Genomic DNA, 25,991 nt, shown 5'->3' on the forward strand with positions numbered 1-25,991 from the left:
GTGTCACTGACCTGTCTCTAGGTTGTGTGAAAGACTGCGTCTCAGATTCCACTTTACCACCCATTATTTTTATTTTCTGACTGAATCTGAAGCCGATTAGAGTCATTGGTGATCTTTCCTGTAAGACGAACTCATTAGTTGTTGCAGGCTCATTCCTCTCCCTCTTTTTCTTCCCATTTCCTCCTACCATTTTCTCCTTTATTTCTTGCACCCTAATTCATCTCTCCATCCATTCCCCTTCTTATTCCCATGTTTATACACAAATATGTGTATATTCACATTGGTTCGCATTGGTGTGAGTGCATTTATGGTTTTTTTTGTGTGTGTTTGCGCTCATAACATCCCGTAACATCCCAGAAATCCTGCTGCCTCTCATCTGTGGCGTTCTCAGCAGTCGCGAAAACAGGCCCCTGCCCCGGCTGCCTCTCAGCAGCCAATGGGGGGGCTAGTATGGGACTACCTGGGCACGTGAGTGGCTGACAGCTCTGTCAGTCAGTTATTTGTCTGACCACTGCACGAAAGAAACTCACTTTGCTTGTCAGAAGAGCACTGTGATAATAACCCCCACCCATGTGGAAAAGGCTATGAAGCATTAGCCACAGGGTAAGAAGTTTGGATTTTAGATGAAAAACATGCAAAACAAATTCATAAATCTGGATTATTAGATAAAAAATAATGACCGACAGCATCTTACACATATACTTCATTCATCATAGGTTGTGTATAACACTGAAAAAGATCTTCTCTCGTCAGGTTTTCTTGTATTTGCCAGCCCTTTCCACATGGGACAGAGCTGAGTATGTTCACTAATAATCACCATCAAAGAGTTGCGGCATTGGATCACTACTTGCTGAGTTTCTCTGTTATGGTGTACTTGTACTGTTCTCTCTCCCACGTCCAGAAATTGGAGCTAGTTGTACTCTTACATATCTAGGCATGAGCACAAAGTCTTAGTCGCCTGTTACTGCAGTATGACAAGCCAAACAGCTCCCCAAAGTTTGTAAAATGAGGGCACAGTTTGGCACCGAAGTTGCTGTACAGCACCGAAACTCTTTGAGCCTCTGTTCCTGTCAATGATGCAACTCTTTCATTTAGTGGCTCTGTTTTCTCGCTTCACTTTTGCTTCACTTTCAGCAGAGGATGCTTGACTTGCAGAGTTTACCACAATCGTTTTCTTTTTCAGACTCTTTTTCAGATGTTTCTATCCACTTTTCCACCTTGCTGTGCAATTTTGGATTAACCTTTCTCTCAACCTTTCTTGCCTGTGTACACCATGTCTACCTCATTAGCTATTCTTATTCTGCCTTTCCTTTCTGCTTATATCTGCTTATTTCTCTGCCTGTAGCTTCTGTCTGCCTGCATGCCTCCCTAACTCTGTGTTTACCTGAATACCTGTTTGATGTTGTGCCTCTGTGTCTGTTTAGCCCCAGTACGTAAAGAAATTATATTACGGACAGCAGTTCGATATTAGTGGTTTGAGTTTTTTAAGGGTGTGTTTGGTGCATTTTTAGTTGGTGCTGTTGAATAATGGAGAATGCATTGCTCTTGTGAAATTAGAGTTCATCTTCATTGGTTAAATGGGCCAGATGGTGTCTATAGCCCGCCTGTCTTCCTCTCTCTGTATGGCTTTTTATGCCTTTGATTTCTGAACTTTCTTATGCCATCTGTCAGCGCCTACTCGCTTGCTGTCTCTTGAATCTTTTACTTCAGTTTCTTTCTTGGACAGAATCTCCACCCATCCTAACTCTAGATTCGCCTCCTTTTCTCTGTCTGTGCATTTAGCAACGTGACTGCGAGATTTATGGTTGTTAATGATTTCAGGGAGATTCACTGCATCTCTCTTTGGCCAGTAGAAATACAGGACTATTAATAATTCAGCACCGAATAACTTCAAACATGTGTGTTTTAAGTGTGTCTGTGTGATGTTTAGTCTGCCAGTAGCCACAGATGCAGATTTACAGCAGTACTAAGTTTACAGACAACATTATACAGTAACTTTATAAGCAATTAAAATTGCAGATTGGTTTTATATGGAAAGATGTTTCATTATCCCAGTAGGGTACAATAAAATAAAAGCATCTTAAAAGTGAAATTTAATATCTGGAGTTTGAAAGCTGCTCTTTGGTAAGTGGAAAAGTGTTACATTTAGACTTAGAAAAGTGTCCTTTAATACAAAATTTTAGATTAAGTATGAGTAAATTTAACTTGCTCTTAAAGTAATTGCTGTGAAGTGAAGTGTTGTACAGCAGTCATATCAGAGGATATGCAGTTCTTTGTACATCTTATCATGTAGCAGATTCATTTAGCTGTTAGGGGTGTGATGAGGGAAACTATCCATGGCTAATTTCAGTGATTATGCCATACAATCTCTTTGATAAGATGGTGCAACAGGCTTAGAGGTACATTTTCTGTAGGTTGGAGTGCACTGCTCCTTTACTGTGGCAGTGTTGTATATACAGGTTTCCGCAAATTACTAGACATAGCTCAAAAAGGTATGTCAGGATATCCTTTTTATTACTTTTGTTTCGATTAAATATCATGTGGATTGCAGTGATAGTGGTAGCGGATTTGCCTCTTAAAACGTTAATCCTTCGATTTCATATAAAATAGTTCCACTTGTCAATTCTAAAGTTGATTTTTTTCCGTCTTGGGACAGAGCTGCTTATGCTACCCTGCTCTGACGTCATCAAGTCAGATGGTGAATGCACCAACTGACTTGTTGCAGCGGTGCCATCCTATTATTGTACCACGCTCTAATTCAGCCAGCACTTTAGAATAACCAGTTCTTTTACAAATGTTTGTAAAAAGGAGACTGCATGGCTGAAAGAATAACATTTTTGTCTTCATAGTCTACTTTTCAAAATTTGACTGGAGAAGTCTGATAACTGCCATGTTAAGGATTATTATGATGTTTCTGGTTATGGCTGCTTATATCTGATAGGACATAAATCATTGAAGTTGAAGGATAGTATTGACCATATAGGTCAAGATACCAGTGAGCTGTTTTAGCATAGCTGCTGGTCTAAACAGATAGATGGTTAAAGTTAGCTTGCAGTCCCTGCTTGAGATAGCAACCTTATATTCTGTAACAAGGCTTTTGTGAAACCTTATATGTACAAATGCTGATTTTATCCTCAAGCTGCCTAAGCCTGCTGTGAATTATAAGACTTTGTCTGGAGCTAACAGGTATGTCAGAGGAGAATACATTTGCCACAGGCCAACTCTTAGCTTGGCACCGGGGCTAACCTTGGGCTACAAGTGAGCAGCGGGAGCATTACTAATGAAAAGATCAGATGTGGGTTAAACAAGGGTAAGAATCAAGCCTCTCTGTTTCCCCTGTAGTGTAAATCCAGCTGCAATGGCACCAGGTTATTTATTTCAGTAACAAGGACAGTAATTGGAGCAGACTGAGTGACTTCACACTGAGGGGAAATGGGGCTGAAAATCTGCCCTGATGGCCAAAATAAAGGATTTGGATGGAAGAGTGGAAAACGTAGAGAGGACAGAAAAAGGAAAGGGAAAGAAACGTGGTGGAAGAAGAAAAACAGCGAGAAAGAACAGAATAACGAGAGGAGACGTACAGAGAAGGGAAAGAACGGGCTGCGTCGCAGGGAGAGGGAAACAGAAAACAGAACTCACGGAAAAGACAGAAATGGGAAAAGGATAAGAGAAATATGAGAAAACGGGAGGAGGTTTGGCGAGAAGCAGAGTGTAGACCTGAGTAGTGAGAAATTAGAGAAGTTTATTGTTATATTCCTCAGTAATGGACAATTTGTCTCTGGCATGCTCAGTCAAAGTTCAGTTATGAGGAGTTATTGCATGGAAAACGTTTTGGGTATGCCAGTTTAGGAAATGAATTTTCTTTAAGATTTCATGTCTTAATGATTGCATGCTGGTTACCCTTTGCTTGAGATTTTGCAAATCCACAACCGGTGAACTGTTTAAGTGGCCCCAGTGGGAAGCAAAAGAAGTCATCCACAAAATCTGAACCATTGAAGAAATATTTCATAGAGAGCTTGCCCTCAGCTTCTGCTTTGATTGGCTAATTGCTCACTTTCCATGGTTTGTCATTGTGCCCTTAAATGTTTGTAGGGGTCATTTGAGTTGAGCGGGCCTCTCATAGCCCTCAGTGTTGTACTGAAAGGAGAAAAGCCTGAGTCTAACCTGTTTTTATGAGACTGTCTGCCTGCCTAACTGTTTGCTTGGTCATGCCTGTCTTCTTGTCTTAGTGTCCGCCTGCTGTCTCTCTTTGGGTAATTATGTCTCTCGGTCTGTTCTTTTGTCTCTTACGTCTTTCCTGTGCTTTGAAGATTGATCAAGCTGGCTAACCTAGCTCTCAACTCCTGTTTCCCCTCTCACCTTTCCCTCTCCTTCTCTCTCTTTCCCTTTCTTTTAACTTTCCAATGGAACTTTGTCTCCCGCTCTACTCAGTCTTGCCTCAAGGTTAGTACAGCATGCCTATTTTTCTTCCTTCGTCATTCTCCCTGTATTTCTCTCATCTCTCTCCTTTATTGTCATACTGCGTGTCCTTGCATCAAGACACTTACTTCACTCTGTCATAAACTCTGATTTTAATAATTCTCATCATATCTGTCTGTCTTTGAAGGAGGCACCTTGACTTTCACTTCACTCTTGCTGTCACATTGGTGCCGCTTTGAAGAGGAAACATTGTTTCTTCCTTTCACTTTCCATTATAACACCCTGCCAGAGTCTTCACCACACTAGCAGTTAAACTTTGATACCAGAGCTTCATTTAATAACTTCAGATTTGAGGCTACCACAGCAAACGAGCAAAATGTATCTCCATAATTAACTTGGACAGCTGTGAACTTTTGCTCAGAGGTCTTTTTATCTCTGTTGGATTTCTGTCTGTGTGGCTCTTCTAAACAAATTACTCCACTTTTCACATGTTCTTGACACCACTACTGAAAGTCTTAAAACTTGCCTCTAATAAGTATCACACATATAATGATAAAGAACTTAAACACTGAAACGTATAAATGTTTAACTGAAACTAAAGATTTTAAACCGTAAAAAGTAAATGGAAGTAAGCAAGTGAAACACCTTGACTCTTTTTTTTAATCCATTCTGCTGGCGTGCTTGGGATCATTGTGCTTTTGCATGATCGAGTTTCAGCAAAGCTTTAGATAGATGTCCTCAAATTAGCCTCAAAACACTTTGGCATACAGAGGAGTTTATGTCTGGACTGGACAATGACTGGACAGTGTCATGAAATGCTTACCCTCTTAATTCCTATGCACACACTAAGGATGTACTTAGCTATTTACAGGAGAACAGAGGCCTTTGAAAACTTTCTTTTTTACGTGACTATTCATGGGGATTGTTTATCCAGCACTGGCATTAACTGGGTCAGAGAAATAGAGATTTCCACATTGGTGCTTTTTTCTCCAGAATCAAGCATAGACCATACAATAGTAGCTCTCCTAAATGCTACATTTGCTACTAGGACTGTGCGATATGACCAAAATCTCATATCCCAATATAAGAATTCTATCGTCCGATAACGATATAAATCACAAAAATGTAACATTTTCTGTAAATTCTGTGAATCTCGGGCAGCTCGTCTTGCGGGAAGTGTTTCCAGCTGCGCGTCATGTACCTGGAGTCGAGTGTTTTAACCGATGCATGAAACGATACATTTTTAGACATAAGTTGTAACAGCCGCCGTTTTCTCTGTGAGTATTTATTACACGGCGTGCTGAGGGGAAAAGCCTGTTCTAACGTTTGAGTCCAAGGTTGTTGTTTTTTTTAGCTCTTTTTTACTTCTCATCCGTAAATAATCTGCTCTTTCACGTGATTCAGTTTATTTTGAAAAGTCTCAACAGGATCTTGAGCTTTATTTTGAAAGGTTTATGTGGAACATAAACAAGCGGACACGCGATGCTGTTACCGTCGTTGTTGCAAACGACAACGCATAAAAACAGGCGCTTGTCCGTCAGTAGTGTGGTTATATTAAATATAAGAGAAAGAGAGAACTTTAAGAAATGAATATAGCCACTACAGTGACCATCAAAACGATGAAAAAATATTGCCATAAACAGTTTATTTTGCGACACCACGAAACAAACGATAGCGTAAAATGAAACGATAGGCGTTTTTATGTCGTCATCCGATATATATCGTTATATCGAACTATTTGCTACCCATACATGATAAGAATGGTAATTGGACCACTATTTATATTGTGCTTTCCTGCTGTTACTTCACCTATTCGCACTCACATGCTTGAATTCGGTGTTTTAATCTATTCACTTTTAGTACATTTTTAACTGTTAAGAAAGCACTTCAATAGGATGCATTGTGAGCAGTTTAAGGAAACGTCAGGTGAACTGGAGGAGCAGAGACTGAACGACCTTTAAATGACAGAGAACCTGCTCTACCTTCCTTCCTCAGTCTCTGTGTACAACTCTCAATTCTCGTTCAACACAACAAAAAGAAGGAAGGCACCACCTTCTGGCACTATAACCGACTGAACTTTACGGAGGAGAGTCATCAAAGAGACAGTCCTTTGAAAAAGCAAAACAATAAAAAAAAGTAATGCAAAAATTGGCCAATTAAAATCAACTGCTGAGGGATTTGACTGGCATATGCATCCAGTCCTACAAGCAATACTGGGGTTTGGCAGGTGACTGGCTTAAACAAATACATGGAAAATGACCCGGTCTAACACGCATCTTTTTGATTTTCCAAAACATTTAACTATCCAATTTAGAGTTTCATTGTCCAAACTTTCCAAACTTGTTTAACTTTTAAATATTCCTGTCCCCACTCAAGACGTCATAATGTAATGAGATTCCAGCATGCAGAAACCAAAATCCTGAATTCGCCTTTTTTTTTGTAAACCGACATATCAAAGTCATATTGAGATTTGTCCGACATACGCATTGTGATCAACCACATAATAACCACTTCTTCCTTCTGTTTCCTGCATAAATCTGGTGGTCTGTTTTGTGTGCTCAGCTCTGCTGTTAAGGTCTCCCCAGTACCAGCACTTTCTTTGCTCTTTCTTTCTTTTTCAACTTCTAGAGCCACTGTTCCCCCTGCCGACTTGTCAGCTTTTTCATTGCTGTTATTTTGTTTTTTTGTGATCCAACTCTTCAGGGGGAGAAAAAAAACAAAAGAAAAGACAGTACTGCCTTGGTGTCTGGTAGACGACAGAAGACATCTTTTCGTCTTCTGTCCTTTTTTGTGCTTTTTTGTTTTGTTTTTTTCCACATATTGCCTTTTTTATTTTTTTTTCACGGGTTGTTTTCATGTGGAGCTAAGGAACTCCTCATCCACTGCCAAATGTCTGACATCAAGGTTTGTGGAGCTTAAAAAGGAATTTCTTTGGTCTGTGTGTTTGTGTGTGTATCTGTTTGAGGTCCTGAGCATTGAGGTGGTGCAGGGATTTGTCAGCTAATGGCTGACAACGCGCAGACACACACACGCACACTATCACAGACCATGCACATTTTCTTCTTTTGTTGCTGTTGTTGTTTTCTCTTTCACACACTTGCACATACGCATACACACACAAGTAGGAATTTGCCTGCTAATAGGTGACAGCGATACTGTAGGGATTGCTGCTGAGAGTTATCTAATTAAAAACCCTGCAGTCACATTGAAGCCCAATCTATAACAAAATCTGTGAATTAAAAAAAAACAAGAATTCACAGATCTGATTTTTAACTACCACTTAAATAATCCGAACTGGTCTAAGTGGCTAAAAAATATTTATTTTAATAGAATATATGGGGAGAGTAGCACATTCAGTAGCACATTGTGTTGCAAGTTTAGCCGTTTAGGAGGCAGATCTTTAAAAAAACCCTCTTCTTCAAAAATCCCCCATCTTAAAATTGCTATTCTGATTAAAATAGTAAAGAAAAAACGAGAATAGCTAAAATAGCCAAAAAGACAAAAAACTGTATAATGCAATGTGTCTACATGTCTCTCCACAGAACAGAGCAAACTGTGAAATCCTAGTAGAGAAGTAGGAGAACTCAGTGTGCAACTGTAAATACATCCTAGTGTCTAGTTTAAAAAAATACAGGTACTTGATCACATTACACCTTACCAGGAGCTGCTCAGTTATGGAAGTCCATGCCATGAAGTTCCCAGGGTGCAGTTTTCGTGCAGATGTTAATCCCCGAGGTGGTTTATTGTGTCAGCAGACCACTGGCAACTTTTAGACATGGTGCGCCTCACCAACCGTGCTCTGTGACTTTACGTGGTCTGCCACTTTGTGGCTGAGTTACTAAATGCTTCCACTTTTCAATAATACCGCTTACGGTTCAAACAGTTGGAATATCTAGGAGGAAAGACATTTTCCAGTCAGAATTTCCCATCCACTCATTCCGTCAGAAATGTTTGTAAAGGCAGACTGCTGTGGCCCGATATCTTTGTCCTATAGTGTAGCTCCTCTGGTGGATGTGAGGATAGTACCTGTCATTATAAGGTACTCATAAGATAAAGATTGTCCTACGTCATTCACAAGTATGTATAGTATAGTATGAAATCTTGCATTTTGGCTTTTTCTAAATGGAGGCACCATCACTCAACCCAAACCAAATCCTTCTCTAATCAACACAAAGGCTTTCGGCTGTGTTTTTCAGCTGGATCAATGAGCTTTTTCAATCACTTAGCTTATCAACACAACATTTAACAACAGAACAAATTTAGCTAAAAATGGCCGCTTTCATTGATGTTCCGCTTGTAATCAATCAATATTTATGAATAATTACATTGTTCAATTAATTGTTTATTGTCATTTAAATTTTGTTTAAGAGCTTGTTTGTTTAAGACTCACAAGCCTATAGTACAGTTAACAGTAGATACTCAGGTAGCACTTTATAATAATGTCATACTTTTAAGCAATAGTAATGTAAAACATTGTCAACTATTTTATTCATCATTTATATATCATTACTCCTCCTTAGTATGCCATTTATAAATACTGATGTTTATCCACCCATCCATTACACCATGTACAGCTAACACTGCTACTACATCACAACTAATAGTAATTATAATCGTAGTCATAGTAAAATATCTCTATTTATAAATGGCATACTGAGGAGGCTTAATGTGACATAAATGATGAATTTGTCACTAGTGTGACATTATCATAAAGTGCTACCGATACTCAGTGTAATGTATGTTTTTCCTCATACTGTGCTTTGTAAGGTTGTTTTAGAAAAGGAATGCAACTCTATTTCCCTTCCCTGTATGGTTATGTTTTATGCACCGAGTTAAAAGCACCGTTAAGATACAGAGCTAAATGCGAGTCGACTCATCTATAATAAAATCTCAGTTTGGATCAGTTAAGTTCATCAAAAGATGAATATGAGACTTAGAAACAGAGCGTCAGTATTTAATTCCGGGACCTCACGGTTCACCATGTTAAACAAAGACACTGCCAAGATCAACTCTGGCTCTCTGTCACATGCTTACACTGTTACTATTACCAAAACATTTTGGTTTAGATATACCCTTTAAATATGATTTATCTTCATAAGGACAGATGCGATTTCTTTCTGTTTGTATCACAGTGTTTTTACAGTTAGTTTCCAGTAACTCACACTGTGAAGGTTTGTAGACACATGCACACGGGTCTTAGCTGCCTTTACTCCTTATTTACTTCACAAATTTACTTACCTGAGGGATTTTCTAGAGTTGTTTCTCAAGTCATAAAATAACTACCTCCTTCTTTATTCCTCCAAAATGTTTTTCTACCACATCGACAGCAGGAAAGACTCAACTATTATGTTTTTGCTGTTTTTTTTTCTTCTTTTCTGTATTTTATAGTTTTTATGGGCTCAGTGAAGCAGACCAATGTTTCCTGTATTTTCAAAGGAAATACTGAATTCCAAATACTTAAAAGGAAATCCTTGATGTTAATGTTGGGCGAACTATGTGCAGTAAACATACATGAGGCCCGCGAGCATTTCTGATCAAATATTTATACAGGACTCCAAATGTAATATTAATACTACCTTAATGTGGGTCCCTGAATATCAGCAACATGCTAATGAGGGAGGTTGAAAAGTTTTTCTTTTTTTTAAGGGTTTGAGGTTTACTGAAGTTTGTGAGATTGTCTGTGTGCATGTGTGTTTTCCTTTTTCCTGCTAATTATCACCAATATTCAGTATATGATTTTTGTACAACTCTAAGGTTTAATGAAGGCTTGACTGCGTTGTACATTTGTGTTTATATGATTAGATGTGTGTGCGTGTGTATGGTCAGTGCTTGGGGATATTTTGGGTGGGGGTTGGAAGAATTAGGGAAGTTCAAAATCCTGTCAACAAGTATATCAGTGTGTGTGTATGAATGTTAACACATAATATCTATTTACCTTGTGTGTCATCGTGTTTGTTTACGTGCATTTATGTGGGAATGTTGTAAAATGGGTGCTTGTTGTTGTGTTACGCGATGCTGCGCTCACAGCTCTGTATGTACACAACTGCTTGTGGGTGCTTCAAATATTTGTGTGTGGTCCGAGCCGGAGATTTGATCTAATACAAAGCAGGTTGTGTTTGGAACACGACCCCGTGTATAACTGCGTATGTGCGTATTTTGTGTGTGTGCGGACGTGGTTTCACTGCACATTTGTATGTCGTGTTTACAGCGCTGTGGGTAGTGAGCTCTCCTGTGATTCCGCCTCCTCCTCCTTCAGCGGTTTGCAGCAGTTGTTGAAAATGATTTCAGAGGGAGGGAAAAGGAAGTATTTTACATATTAAAACAACTTGGAATGGCACTGAGCCTCCGCTGAGCCGAGGCAGAAAGTTCACCGAGCAACGAGTGAAGTGTTCTGCTTTTTACTTAAACGTGTGAAATGCAAACTACAGTTTTTTAAACAGTACATTCATATTACCCCCGGTTTGTTATTCAATACAGAGAGAGGAGAAATATAAAGAAAGAAATGAACTGACACATTTTTGTTAGATATATATACACTGGCCACTTCATTAGATACACCTTGTTTGAACTGCCTTTTGCCGTCCTTGATTTTTCATGGCATAGATTCAATAAACTGCTGACAACATTCCCCAGAGATTTTGTTTTATACTAACGTGACAGCATCACACAGTTGCTGCACATTTGTCAGCAGCACATACATGATGGTAATCTCCCAATCCACCATATCCTAAAGGTCTTCTGTTAGATTGAGATCTGATGACGGTGGAAGCCATTTGATTCTATCAACTGTATTCCCGTTTATGGTGCCTTTACCTTTAACTAACCTACCAGATAAAAGATCTACTGTACTGTGTCTGTTTTGTTTTGTTTTGTTTTGTTTTAATGAACTGCAGATTATTCAGTCAAGATTGACAGTAACTATTAGTTCCAGGCATAACTTATTTTGTTACTTTGTCTTGTCTGATAAAGAGGTTTTCAGCTGTTCTCTTATTCACAAAGGGGTCACCACAGCAGGTAGCTCCACATGGTTGATTTGGCAGATTTTTATGCTCCTGACACAACCCCAAAGACATTTGATCTTTATAAATTACATCTAAAACCATTTAGAGGGACTATAACATACAGGTGCAGCATACTTGTGAGGATGAATTTCATATTAAGTATGATTTATATTCACATGATAATCATTATAGCATAAAAGCTTGTTTTGGCTCCTTCAAGGAGTTTGGAAAGAAAGGAAAGCACTAGATATGGAAATGACAAAAGAGGGAGATTCAAGAGCTAGGGAGAGGAAGAGAATATAGAAATGGTCTATGGTCTGATGAAAGCATTTTATCCAAAGGAAAAAGTTATGTTGCATTTGGAAAGGAACCCCGAAAGGAAAGAGAAGCGGTATATTTGTTCTCCAACATTGGCTCAGTGCAAATAAATAATTGCTTTGCATGCATGTAATTATAATGCGACATGCAAAATATTGGCATGTAAGTGGGAGGAAATGGATTTTGCAAGCAAGAAAATTTCAATGAGAGAGGAGAAGAGGAGGAGGAGGATGAAGTTGGTACGGTTTGATGTGAATGTGTGATAGTTACAAATGCAAATGACCTACATGCTAAAAAGCAAGCAAAGCAAATGTTTAGCATTAGAAAAAGTGAAAAGACAGGGGACCGAGTGTTGAGTCATTAGGAAACGCCAAAAAATAAAAGTCTATTTCCACATGCGCGTACTCTCACATATGTACAGTAAATGCAGCATGAAGGTCAGAAACCTCAGAAAGCTTCCTGGAAATCCTCCAATAGGAACATTCCTGCCTGTTTATGACCTGTTACACACACATGGGCGTATAGCACAAAAAAATCATTCCCAAACATATTCATACAACTTTATCTCCCAATCATGGTGCAAAGTTAAAGGAAAAACATAGATAATGCATGCTTACTACATCTGCCTTCTGTTTAATATTTGAACCCCTAAACGCACATGAGGCACACATGCATGCTCTTTAACATACACGCACATCTTAGCACACTAATGGTTATTCAGTGAGTGCTAAACAGCCAGGTGCAGCAGCATAATGTTGGCTCTATCATTAGATTTAGTCTTTTTTATTACAACTTTACAAATTTCTCTGGACAGTTTGGAATCAGGCCTCCTGGACCTTTTAGCAAACACATAGAGGATTTTATAATACCTTCTACTGCCAATAACATTTCTCAGCCTTTCTGGCAATGATATTTGATGGATTACTCTCATTATTTTTAGCTAGTTTAAATTAGAATAGCAGCTAATTTGTAGCTTAAAGAGACATGAAAGATGAGAACGATGAAGGAAAGGTTGCAATTGAATGCAGACTATAATGTGTGTACTACTCTATATGTAAACAAATAAACCTGAACTCATTAATTCAGACAGATGTTTCTAACTAAAGTAAACTGTGGGATCGCAGCAGTGCAGATGTGCAGAGTTAAGCTTGGAGATTTGTGGTGCACAGACTAAGGTCAAAGGTCATGTGAACCTGTTTACACCTTCGGAAACAAAGTATGCAGTTTATGGCTGGTAAAAAGGATTTACAATGAGAGCAAACGCTCTGGATTCCCCTCACTGGAGGTCTTTTTTACTGGCAGCTGCAGCCACAGATATGACGATTTATCTACAAGCCTGTAAAAACTTAGAACAGGAACACACACATATGCATAAACATTTGTACAGTGAAGGCACGCCTACTGTGCAAAATGTAAACATAAAAATGAGTCAAGGACATATATAGTATGAGAACAATGACTTTTATTGAGTTTGATCACCTTCTTTTGTGCTGGTCAGCGCTTTAGTTTTGTCTTTGTTGGACGTGTGCTGGTTTCATGGAAATGTCAGTGTGTATGCGCTGGCAAATCTATGCTTACACATTCACCCTTCTTGTTTGACTTATCTTTCATCTATGTCATGATTCAGTAGACCTTGTTAAACCTTACTGGCATTAGCTTGAGTTACTCCACATCTGTGTATGTCTGCAGCATGAAAGGTATGAAAGGTCCAGATCAAGTCAAGCTGGTGTGATAGCCGATAGTTCTGTGACACAGTCACAAAGGCTTGCAGAAAGCTTAAACAGGGATTAAACTCTTCGAACCATTCTTCTCCCAGGAGGAATTACTCTCTGCTGTTTCTCCGTCTTTCACTATCGCTCTGTCTCCTTTCATTTCCCAGATGATGATTTAGACTCTGCTTCCCGACACACGGTAATCCCTCTGTGAAAAGACCCCCGTGCTTCCCACCGTGCAGAAATCAAAAATGTCATCTTGTCATTGATTCATAGCTTTTCATTGAATTTCTTTACTGATCTGATCTGTTATAGAAGCCCAAGGGAATTTTATTACTACATTGTACTGCAAAGAATCGCACAGTCTTACTGTATCACCCAGACTTCTTGCCTTTAACTGTAAACACCGGCATATTCAGGCTGTCTGTATACATGTGGGTATGATCTGGCTGAGAGAGTTTTTAAGATCTGTTAAAGTACAAAGCTGGAATTTCGTACTTTCGCCTATTTGCACCTGTTTTGAAATTACATAATTCTAAACAGCAATTTCTCAGTGTGATGCCATGAAGCTTTTCTAATTTGGGCTTTGGGTTTGTAACGACGTATGGTCAGTAATGCTACCCTTTTCAGCAAAGTATATTTTAGGTAGTCTTTATTTTAGGGGAATTAGTGCAAAAGGATGGTCTTGAACTTGTGGATCTTCAACTTACATTATCAGGATCTTAGAGACAGGTAAAGAAGTTCTTATGATTTACTACAGCCAAGCCACATTTCTGATTTTTTGTAATATCACTTAGATTTTACATTTTATTTGGACATGCTCTGGAAACTAAAGAAGCAAGCTAGCAGAACTACAGTTACACACTTGCATAAGGTTAGCTAGCTGCTATTACTAACTTTGATATGGGTGAGCACTCACTGTAGTGATCAACTGAAGCTAAGGTGGCAATAATCCTCTCTGCCTTAAGTCTTGTGACTCCCGTGTTCAGACATGTTTTTCTTAACCATGGAAATAATTGTGTCATCTCCCTCCACGGAGGAGGTTATTTGTTTTGGCAGTGTTTGCGTGCGCGTCATTTTGTCTAAAAATACGATCGTTTGCAAAGTTTTGAATGAATTCTGAGAGGACTGCGTTAAAATTCCATCTGCCTTTCTTTCAAATTGACCCCACAATGTCAATCTTTAAAGAAAGAGAGAGAAATGGCTGCCTACTGTAGTCAGTTAGAGAACTGTTGTTGATAATATGATATAATAAGCTCAAGTTATTAATTACAAATAGATACTTATTATTCATTATCTATTTCTACATAATATTCCTGTAATCAAAATAAACTTGTCATGCAGCCCTTTGCCGGTTGTTACTACACTGCAAACATCTTAAAGGACATTTAAAAAGAATAAAGAAAACAAAGTGATATACAAATATACAAAATACAATACTACTCACTTAAAAGTAAATATGGAGTTTTGCGCTCTTGAAGAGCTTCTTGTTGATTTGTCATGAAATACCAAGAACAGGCCTCATCTGACCATGAAAAGCTTGTCAGTCAATTGTCCAATTATTTTAGAGCCTCTGAAAATGGGGCACTATGAATAAAAATGCCTCTATCCATCCATCCATCCATCCATTCGCTTCCGCTTATCCTTTTCAGGGTCGTGGGGGGCGCTGGAGCCTATCCCAGCTGTCATAGGGCGAGAGGCGGGGTACACCCTGGACAGGTCGCCAGTCTGTCGCAGGGCCAACACACAGGGACAGACAACCATTCACAGTCACATTCATACCTAGTGACAATTTGGATTATCCAATTAATCTATCCCCACAAGCTGCATGTCTTTGGACGGTGGGAGGAAGCCGGAGTAGCCGGAGGGAACCCACGCAAACACGGGGAGAACATGCAAACTCCACACAGAAAGACCTCGGCCTGATGTTGGAATTGAACTCAGGACCTTCTTGCTGTGCGGCAACAGTGCTAACCACCGTGCCACCGAGCTGCAATAATGCCTCTAATTTCTAAAAATTTAATGCAGAACTTTTATAAAACCCCTTGAATTAAAGCTGAAGTTCTGTGCTTTCTGCATATTGATTGGTTGATTTAAAATCAACTGAGGTATTGTACAGAGCCCAAATTACAAATCTCATTTCTATTTTTAGCCTATTTTTTTTAGAGTGGTGACTGTGGGTTTATTTTGTATTTTTCTGTGTCTATACAGACAGATGAAGGACCAATCAAAGAAGGTGGCCAACCTGAAGCACAAGGAGCAGCTGGAAAAGAGCAGGAATGCCCAGATGATGGAAGAGGCCAAGAAGAGAGAGGACAATCTGAACGAAAGCTCGCTGCAGATAAAGGTATGCAGGGGGAGGATGAGGAAGCAGGAAGGAGGAGAAAGAGAGCTGTAGAAAGTTGGAGGGGTGAAATGAGAGGGTGAAAAAGTTTTCCCCCTTCTCGGTGTCCTTTGAATATTTTGTGCTATAACAACACTGTATCATCATAATGTGACAAGGAGCAGCCTAAGGCAATGTCAAACTTTTTCTCAAACACACACACACATGATGCAGCTTTCAGTCGGGAGTGTGTGAGAGGGATAACTGAAGAGGATAATTGACAGGGAGAGCAGATAGAAGATGGAGAGAGAAGAGGTGAGGAGATAACAAATGTGGGAAGAGGGGAAAAAGTTTGATAAAATAGGTGGAGAGGTGATTAGAGGAGGAAGAAGAGAGCTGCCAAATGAGTGCTGTGGGCTTTTAAAATGGTTCCCGGGATCTGGAAGCTACCCCACCCCCCAACTGTGCTGGGCGTGTCAGATGAACATATGTGGGGTGATTACTCTAACTTTGGTTTTCTTCATATATCTGCAGAATGTAATTTTTCTTTCAATTCACTTTTCTCTCTTTATAATTTCATCCTTTCTTCCTACCATTCCCACACTTCTCCCCCCCCCCCTCTCCTGTCCATCTTCCTCCTCCTCCTCCACTTCCAGTAATTGTTTACCTCAGTGGCCTCTCTGATTATAGGCAGATGAAAATACTCAATGCATATGCGTATGCACCCTCTAGCTATGATTGATCTTTGGTTAAAGGAGTTCAAAAGTTGTCATTCATGTGTATGCGTGTGGTTAGGAGATGAGCTGATGGTTATGTGAGTCATTCAGACATATGAGACCGCAGTGGTTACAACCATAACTGGTGTGTGTCAGTGCTAAGTCATTATGCACAGCTCAAACAGCACTGCAGACTGTAAATGGAATCTGAGAGTAATTCAGACAATAAATTTCATTTAATACAAATAAGAAGTTTTGAATTAAAGTCCATCTCAGTCTGCATAGTTAGACACCAAGTAATGTTGGAACACTGACGACTAAGATTTTCAGCACATGTGTTGGAGATGTTCTGGAGGTTTGTTCATGGCCACTGTAATGTCCCCTCCCTCTCACCCCGTTCCCACTAGTTATTCATTCAGCTTTAATTTAACCAGCAAAGTCAGTTGGCTGGCAAGAAGAAAAATAAATCTTATTTTTGGGGAATTGGTGGGAAGTTCATGTTGTCATTTTATAAGAAACAGCTTCATGTGTGATCACAATCGTCTGAGGGAGATGGAAATCAGACTTTCTTGTTTCTGAGTCTTTTATTCTGGTTCTGCAAACGTGAATGGGAGGGGGTGTCCAGGGTGTTTTAATCTAGGGGCATGCTAAGCAGCTGCTTTTACAGAAAATTCAGAGCACGTTGTAATTATATGATGGATGTCAAACAAAACCAGATGAGTTAGCCATGTCATTTACTCACACATACAAAATTACTAAAAGACATTTGTAGGTACGTTGTGATGCGAAGAAACTTCTGAGTTAAGAAAAGTTATGATGTATATTAATCGACAACCTGCCTAAAAGTGTGGTGCCCATGCAGCTCTGACCCACTGGAGAATGGATCTTTGGGTCCTGCTTGTTGTGGGGTCAGACCTCCACGGGTTCTGCTTGTTCCAATTATCCTAGGCCACATGAGCACTTCAGAGGCTTTTTTAAACCTCGCTCAAGCAATTTCTGAGCAGTTTTTGCATCATCTTTAGCCTCAGCCTCATCCCATGGGGACATGGCATTTTGACTTTTCTTGCACATCATTTAGTACGTAACAACTGCATGTTCAAAGATGAAGCTTAGCTTTTATACTTATTAGATCCAACTACTCCAAAATAGCTTGGAGAAATTAAAAACACAATCACACAGGCATCTTTGTGAGCCACAGAGATTGCTCTAAACACTCCATTTAATTTCTTTTTAATATGATTCAGTTGTTACTCTTGGCTCTGTGTGAAAGTGAGACTTTTATATGGTCATCTCGAGGCACAGTCAGAGCACTGATGCCTCATCTGCCTGCCTCTCAAATCTTGTGTTAGTGAGAAACAGCCGGTCAGAATGAAAATTAGCTTAAGGGACAGTGAAGTAGAAACAGCTTGATTTAGGCATAGGATGGCTAAAGGGTTGCACTAATTCCCAATATAAGACAAATACGATGTATTGTGAACTAATAATAATAACAAATGCAGAACATAGGTATGTGAAAATTGTGAAAATCTTAATTTTAAAGCACATATATCTGGTTTTATATATGCCCATCACTCACACATAGAATAGATTTCTATATATATATATATTCTGCATTTAACATTAAGGGTCCCCAGATGATGAATCCCACTAAGTTTAGTGACTTTATTCTCTATTCCCATCATAGCTACATTTGCAGTTTTGACTGAAAAGTTGCTGTAACTTTTTAATGGATTTGCACAAATTTGGTTCAGACGTTCACGTCTGAGGCAAGATTATTTGTTCTAACTTTTGGGATCCCTTTTTTCATCTACTAATACTCTTTTCTTCCATACGTTTGCTTTGTAGGACTCTCTCCGTCAGAAGGAGGAGCGCATTGAGGAGCTGGAGGAAGCGCTGAGAGAAAGCGTTCAGATCACAGCCGAGAGGGAGGTGGTGCTCGCCCAGGAGGAGCAGGCACGCACACAGGCCGAGAAGCAAGTACGGTCTCTCTCAGTTGCTCACGCACGCATGAAACTGCATGTATAAGGACCCAAACCTTTCCTTAAACTCAACCCCTATCAGTTATTTTCTCAAACAGACACAGATGTCCTCACTTCTGAGGGTTTTCCTCATTCATTCCTTTGCTTTGCGGCACATTTGGACATATGATGAAAAAACATATGGGCAAACATATTTAAAGCTACATAAAAACTCTTTTTGACATAGATAAACATCGCAGTGCCAAAAGTAGCTAATGGCAGTAGCTGTACACTTGCCAACTGAGCTCATTCAGGTGTGGCTCTGTGTGTGTGTGTGTGTGTGTGTGTGCGCGTTTGTCCAGTCACTCTTCATTTGCAGGGGAGGTAAATACATCTCTATTTAAAGAACAGCTTGCATTTTGTCCACTTTAGCCTGCAACACACAAACAGCTTTTTCAAATGAAGCGCAAGCTGACCACTCCAATTTGTAATGTGTTTTATCTATATTGAGGCACTAAGGAAAGCTCGTACCGGTGTTAAGGGAGGCTCAGAACGGAAGGGTTTTTGGTGAATTCAACCTCAGACCACAGGGAGTGTGCATATGTGTTGTTCCCCTGGGTACCAGTGACTTAACGAGGCCATAGAGATGGGAAATGTTCCTCAGTGCCTGGATGCGTTTTGACAAGTGGGAGAAAAAAAACTGTGTGGGCTGTACGGATGAAAACTGCCCTGAGAAAACACGGTCGGCTGTAGCTGTTGGCAATACGGCTGGACTCCATTGTTATTACTCCTGCTAAATGTTGGCTGCCTGTTCTGGCTTTTACTTACCGGACTACTTCTGGACCGACATGTAAAGACGGGCATGCAAACAGATGTTTTACTTTTGAGGTATTTTGCTGACATCCTTGCCCACAGTCAATGTTAATGAGCACCAGAGCCAAACAAGTAGCAGGCAGAGAGATGGAACAGAGCAAAGACAGATCATGGGCAAAGTCAAGCACACGATAGGTTATTATCCGGAATAGTAATTACAGGTGAAATAAGACTTAGCTCTTTCAGATCCATGTGCAAACAAGAAGTGTTGTTTTTATGTTTCAGATTCTAGTCAGGATCGGGAAGTTTTCAAAGGTGCTTAGTGCAACAGGAAAATATGTTTAAGATGATCTGCACGACAGGTTGAATTTGCCTTTTGATGTAATGATGCAACCAAGAAGAAATAGCATTCTGCATTTAGATATTTAACTCTCTGGGATTTTGTTGCAAGAAACGAACATGTGTGAATATCTGATATTCTAATTAGGAAATGTAGTTTATTGAGTTTTATTCTAAAACCATTAGCTGGAGCATGGCTCAGGTAGTTGACATTTATTTGCTTTCCCAGCAGTGTAGATGCCTTTTGTGGTGTTTGAACATTAATAAATCTTCATTTTGTATTTTACCATCATGTTATCATACTTGCCAGTCAAATACTGGCTCTTCTGTGTGTTATCCGTAAGGTCTTTTCCATTCTTTGACACACTGGCCATGGCAACATTGAATGGTAATCAACTCATCACACAAAGTAAAGAAATCTGTATTTTGTGGAACACCAGCGTGAAGTTGCCCTATGCCACGGCCCCATCCGGATCACCCGCTGTAGCAGGGTGCTAGCAGCTGCTGCTAATCAGGTGCCAATCAGCCACCTGATTAGCAGCACCAGGGGTACCAGAAGCTCAAAACAAGAGTCAATAGCAGAATAAGATGTTTGGTTTGTTTGATGGAGAAGTTTTGGGAAGTTTTCCATGACCACAACCCACAAATACATTTCCCCCCGTAGATATGGCACCAGTTAAGGGGAAATAAACAGGCTTTCCAATGGTATAAGACTTACTGCCAAGAAAATTGTTACAACAAATAAATAATCGACCAAAAACATTTCCTTAGTTTTCGTGATAAGTTTAGATACCAGCCTGCTTTTAAGGAATGTAAATGTCCACATTCAGGGGTTGGTTGGATGAATGGCGATGGGTTGAATCATCATATGTTAAAGTTTCATTGACTGCACTGATTTATTGATGTTTCTTCATTTTGGACTTGCTTTTTAGTTTTGCTTTCATTCCTTTAATCAAGATTTAAGCACTAAAAGCTGCATGGTTAGATTTAGCAAAAGATTGTGGGTTTATTATTATTATTATTATTGTTATTATTATTTTCAGGAGAGACCTAGCCTAGAGGGCGGTAGAAGTTACAGCACAAACAAAAATTAACTCTGCATGTTTAAAAAAAACTTATATGCTGTGTTTGAGTGCGTGACAGGCGGGTCTCACTGGTGAGGAAAGCTTTTTAAAATGCCAAAACAGCAATATTTAATGGCTGTTTTTAACTGTAGGAATTTTTAAAGCCCTCAGGAACCTTACATTAGTTTTAAACAAAGCTAAGAAATTTTTTTAATTTAGCTCTTTTCAGTGCAGTCTTTTCACGAACCACAAGAAAAGCCCAAAGCAAAGTTCCTTGGCTAGATTTTGCAAAGCTAATCATCACTCATTGGTCAAACACAATCCTCGCTGCTGTTATTAGTTGGCTGGACTTCGTTCACACAGTGAGGAAGCACCGAAAGCCACAAGTATTAATATTCGGTCAATGGTTTGACGTTTCATCTAAGCAGAGAGCTACAGAGAGAGATGAAGATGGTGAACAAGAAAAGCAAACACATTTTTTCTTTTTTTACAGCAGCAGCATTGCTACGTGGGAGACAGGAGTTCTTTCTTTTTAATCTTGATGTGTTTCTTTTATGATTTAATAATTCTTTTATTTAAATTTGTCTTAAAATTGAGCCCCAAAGAAAGTCCCAGAGTCCTGAGTTTAATGGTTGCCTATTTCCTGGAGCAAAAAAAAAATTTGAAAAAAAATTGCTGCTTAATGTCTTTACTGTAATTTTGCTAAGCTATCACAGTTCATTTGGCTGGAAAAACTTCAAAATGCTACAAGTGACAGCTTTAATTAGATAGAACAGAGGCCATTTAGGCCAGGACAGGGTCCTGGAGAGTGTCCTCGTGTTAAAATGCTTCAGTCGAGAAGGAAGGAGCAAAAAGCGTCAGCGTGTGGTGAATGAGTGGAGATGGCAGCCAAACACTCCTGGCAGCCCTCTCCCAACAGCACTAACTCAACCTTTCAGCACAGACATACATGCACATGTGGATGTGGCACTCGCAGACAGTGCAAGTAATATGCAAGACGCCGGACCACATACATGCATACTTATTTCTTTAAATGCACACGCACAAACACGGCAGAAAGAAGTGCTAACTGCTATTTAAACAGTACGCCGGCGCTGCACAACGTTGCATTCAGCAGGAGCCAGATGGACCCAAGTTTGGTTTTGGAACTGGAAACTCGCCTCTGTCCCCACAAGTAAATTGTAAATAAATATTTTGGTGTTTCTGTTTTTTACAACTGCGTCACTGCAATTAACCTTTCACATAATAAATTATAAAATGATGACAGAGGCAGACAATTTCCTCCCTTAATGAGGCCGGCCTGTTCAAAGGCACACACACATCACTTATTATGGGGTTGGCACAAATGCGTACACACGCATATGCAAATGCAGCCAAACCAGGGACATTTATACTCGCATCTTGACTCCATATTGGGAGCCATACACACAACTTTTATGTCCAGCTATAGAGACAACACGTGTTTGCATAGTTGTAGGTGTGTGTGTGTGTGTGTGTGTGTGTGTGTGTGTGTGTGTGTGTGTGTGTGTGTGTGTGTGTGTGTGTGTGTGTGTGTGATGAACAGGGTTTTTCCGGCATAAGCACCACATAAAAATATTGTTAACTTTTTCTGCAAGACATTAGTCACTACTGTATTTATGATCGCTGAAGGAAGCTGCGTTTTTGTGTGTGTGTTGTGTGTGTGTGTGGGTGACAGAGAAATGAGTCAACAGAATGACACACCATGTCCGTCTCTTCCGAAACCAAAGACAGACGTCCTCTTCTCCTGCTTCCCGTCTTTTATTAACCACACAATTTCAATTCTTGAACTCAGTGCACCTTCTTCTTTCATTCATACTTTCCTATGCTTAAAATAAAGGCTGAAATCACCCTTATTCACACACGGAAACACTCTCAGAACACTGAAGGGGTTGCTGTCCATTCCCAGCCAGACCTTGTCTCTCCTCGCCCCCTCCCACCATCCCCCCATCCACTAATCGTTTTTTAATGATGATCACGCTTCTCTCTCTTCCTCTCTCTTAACTCCAGGTTGGTATCATGTCCCATCTTTTCCTTCTTACCCCCAACAAACAACCCTCTTCTATTGTCCACTATCTTTCTGTCTTGTCTGAACTAGGGCTGTGCGATATGACCAAAATCTCATATCCCGATATAAGAATTCTATCGTCCTGATAACGATATAAATCACAAAAATGTAACATTTTCTGTAAATTCTTTGAGTTTGAGTCTAAGGTTTATTTTTTAGCACCTGGCGGCTCTTTTTTACTTCTCATCCGTAAATAATCTGCTCTTTCACGTGATTCAGATTATTTTAAAAACTCTCAACAGGATCTTGAGCTTTATTGTGAAAGGTTTATGTGGAACATAAACAAGCGGACACGCGATGGCGTTACCGTTGTTGTTGCTAACCACAACCCATAAAAACAGGCGCTTGTCCGTCTGTAGTGTGGTTATATTACATATAAGAGAAAGAGAGAACTTTAAGAAATGAATATAGCCACTACAGTGACCATCAAAACGATGAAAAAATATTGCCATAAACAGTTTATTTTGCGACACCACGAAACAAACGATAGCGTAAAATGAAACGATAGGCGTTTTTATATCGTCATCCGATATATATCGTTATATCGAACAGCCCTAGTCTGAACTGTATTTCATGTTGCTGTCTGTCAGTGTCTTCCTTCTTGTGCATTTTCCTCTGTCTGGTTGCTTCTCTTTCATCAGCTTAGCATTTGCTTATTTTGCATTTTTCCTCCCTTTCTTTTGACATCTCTCACCACAAACAATCACTTTTCTTTGCTTCCTTCTTTTTCTTCCTTCGGCTTCCTTGATTTGTCTTTGCGCCTATCTTTTCATTACCCTTTGTATTCTCCGCAATTCCTCTAGCAATTCCTTTTACATCCTTATGTCCGTCTCCACCTCCTTCACTGTTGTCATTCCCGCTTCTCACATCTCTTTCTCTGTTATTTTGTATGCAGCTCTCTCACATTCCAATGCATGAGTTCATCACAAGCGGATTTAGGTGGTCAAAGGTAACAAACAATCATCCCATACCTTGCTCGTCTGCTTTTTACATTTGTTCATCTTTTAATTTTAATTTTTTTTATTATATTTCCTTAATTTTTTACAGTAAGTTGTAAATAATTAAAAAAAAAAAAAAGCCATTTAACAAAAGCTTTTATTGGATCTGTTCATTTTGATCAGTTAACAGATGCAACTTTGATGGAAAGTGAAAAAAGTAGAATTGTATTGATAAGACTTTGATTTGTTAATTGGTAGAAATGTTTTGGGGCATGCATACGGTACACTATGAATTAGTTTTCTTTTTTCAGTGGCCTTATATGGGTTTGGATATAAAGAGACATATTTCAGTCAGGGCCACTTCAGTCAAAAGAAGTTTGTCATTTCCTTCTAATGTGGGGGAATTATGTTGTACTGGCATACGTGGAAAGCCATTTAGGCATAATGCAGGGAATGGATTGGGAGGGAATCTTTAAGAGTGTCAGCTGAGCCTTCAGCTGCTGAAGGTGCGTCAGCTAATGTGCTGGGACTGCAGCTGAGCTTGACTTTGTGGCCTGCCTGAACTAACACTATGCCTTTTCTTTTTTCTCTGTTTTTCTGTTTTTTTGTCTCAGTTCCCGTCTTATTTTTCCGTTCTCATTCCATCACCAGTGTGTTCTTAATTGCAAATTAAATCTTAATGTACTTATGCAAAGCTTTTCACTACAAGTCCTTCATACTACAAACCAGAAACACTATCACAAACCTGCACATCGATGACACATACAGCCTTTAAGTCTGTATCTTTCCCAAGGACAGGAATAAAACCACAGACTTTGATTACCTTTGTTTCGATCTCCTGAGCCTGACACCGGTGTACACAAATGTATCACAATATTAATGAGAAAACAACAGAGAACAACTTTTTGAACTCTGCCTTTCTGCATCACCGTCAGTGCTCTGGAGAGAGACGAAAGGAGAGAATGAGCCAGAAATTAAGATCATAGTGGTGGTGGAGAAGATGCTGAATCCCATTATAAATATCAGTCATAACACGCATTTCTTTATGGTGACTTGTTTGCAGAAATGTTTGAGACATCTTTCTTTACAAGCTAATCTGACGTTCAGAATCCATGTATGCAACCTAAACCATTCATACACATCTACAAATAAACATCTGTAGCCGAAACAGGCACGTTCATTCATCTTGTGAAAGCAACACTTTGTTTGGCTGTCTGTGTGTATGCGTGGCTCCATAGATTTAGCAAAGATATCCAAACATGTAAAGATCGGATGTGTATACATAACATGGTAATCCAAATAAAACTAAGGGGAAATAAGAAGAGAAGATCTCACTGTCTTTGTGGTTCAGGTCAGAAGAACTTCTTCCACATGGCATGTAATATTGTCTGAGCTCAGCAGTGTTTAAAGTACTACCCAGGGTGCCGTATCTGACTGTAAAGCTGTAAGTTGTGTTTTGCAAAATAAATAAATATGTTATTAAATTACAATCTCAGTATAAAGCAGGGACTGCACATTAATTTGGCTGTAAGGTCTCAGCGACAATGCTTCAAGTTCACCGTTTGTCTTTAAGCATTCAGAAAAACAGCGATGCAAGACGAATTTATGCTAATTTATAACTTTAGAGGTGTGTAGTATATAACTAGGAAAGGAAAGAAAAAGGTTTCCAAAGAGAAAATGTGTGTGCTTGTGTGTGTGTAGTGGTTATGTCGTTGAGAGAAATCCACACTGACCTCACTCACATTAAACTGACAAACTGATATATGCCCAGTGAGAGAGTGGGACACAGAATATGTATCAGAGAAGAGCGGGAGAAAGAGAAACAACTGAGACAGGGGAAGGAAAACAAGGAGGAGGAAAATCAACATACAGTAGGTCACATATGCACCGTAATAGACGACACGCTCGCAGACATAAAGACTAATATGTGCAAAAAAAAAAAAAAAAAAAAGGAAAGGCGAGGAAAAAAAAATGAGCCAAAATATTTACACTGTGTTAACTTGTATGTGTCAGGTGGAGGACCTGCTGGTTGCTATGGAGAGGGTGAAACAGGAACTGGAGGTGATGAAAGCCAAGCTGTCATCAACTCAACTCTCACTGGCTGAGAAGGAAGGTCACCTGACTTCGCTGCGGGCCGAGAGGCGGAAGCACCTGGAAGAGGTCCTGGAGATGAAGTAAGAAGAAGTCTTTCTCTCCATCTAACTGAAAAAGATTTAAGCTGTTACATTTGGTTACATTTCGTGTTTCTGTCCTTTCACGCGGCGTACGTAAACGTGCACAATGCCTCATAAAATCTATGTTCAT

At 39.6% G+C, this 25,991-nt stretch overlaps 1 protein-coding gene across 16 annotated transcripts in view; it reads left to right on the forward strand.

The window, feature by feature from the left end:
• Positions 1–25,991, forward strand: part of LOC113008901 (ELKS/Rab6-interacting/CAST family member 1-like) — a 209,969-nt gene that overhangs the window by 114,173 nt on the left and 69,805 nt on the right. For 6 of the 16 annotated variants that reach the window (XR_013902734.1, XR_013902736.1, XM_026146816.2 and 3 more), the window contains 5 exons: positions 4,432–4,443; positions 15,662–15,797; positions 18,335–18,466; positions 23,645–23,698; positions 25,701–25,861. Coding sequence is in view for 11 of the 16 variants with exons in the window: in XM_026146816.2 (XP_026002601.2) it covers positions 4,432–4,443; positions 15,662–15,797; positions 18,335–18,466; positions 23,645–23,698; positions 25,701–25,861 (495 nt within the window). In the remaining 5 variants the exon portion in view is untranslated. The remainder of the gene's footprint in view (positions 1–4,431; positions 4,444–15,661; positions 15,798–18,334; positions 18,467–23,644; positions 23,699–25,700; positions 25,862–25,991) is intronic. The other 10 variants (XR_013902735.1, XR_003270081.2, XM_026146819.2 and 7 more) reach the window with 3 other exon arrangements.

The sequence above is a fragment of the Astatotilapia calliptera genome, chromosome 17 (assembly GCF_964374335.1).
Source record: "Astatotilapia calliptera chromosome 17, fAstCal68.1, whole genome shotgun sequence".
In the NCBI taxonomy this organism is placed as follows: domain Eukaryota; kingdom Metazoa; phylum Chordata; class Actinopteri; order Cichliformes; family Cichlidae; genus Astatotilapia; species Astatotilapia calliptera.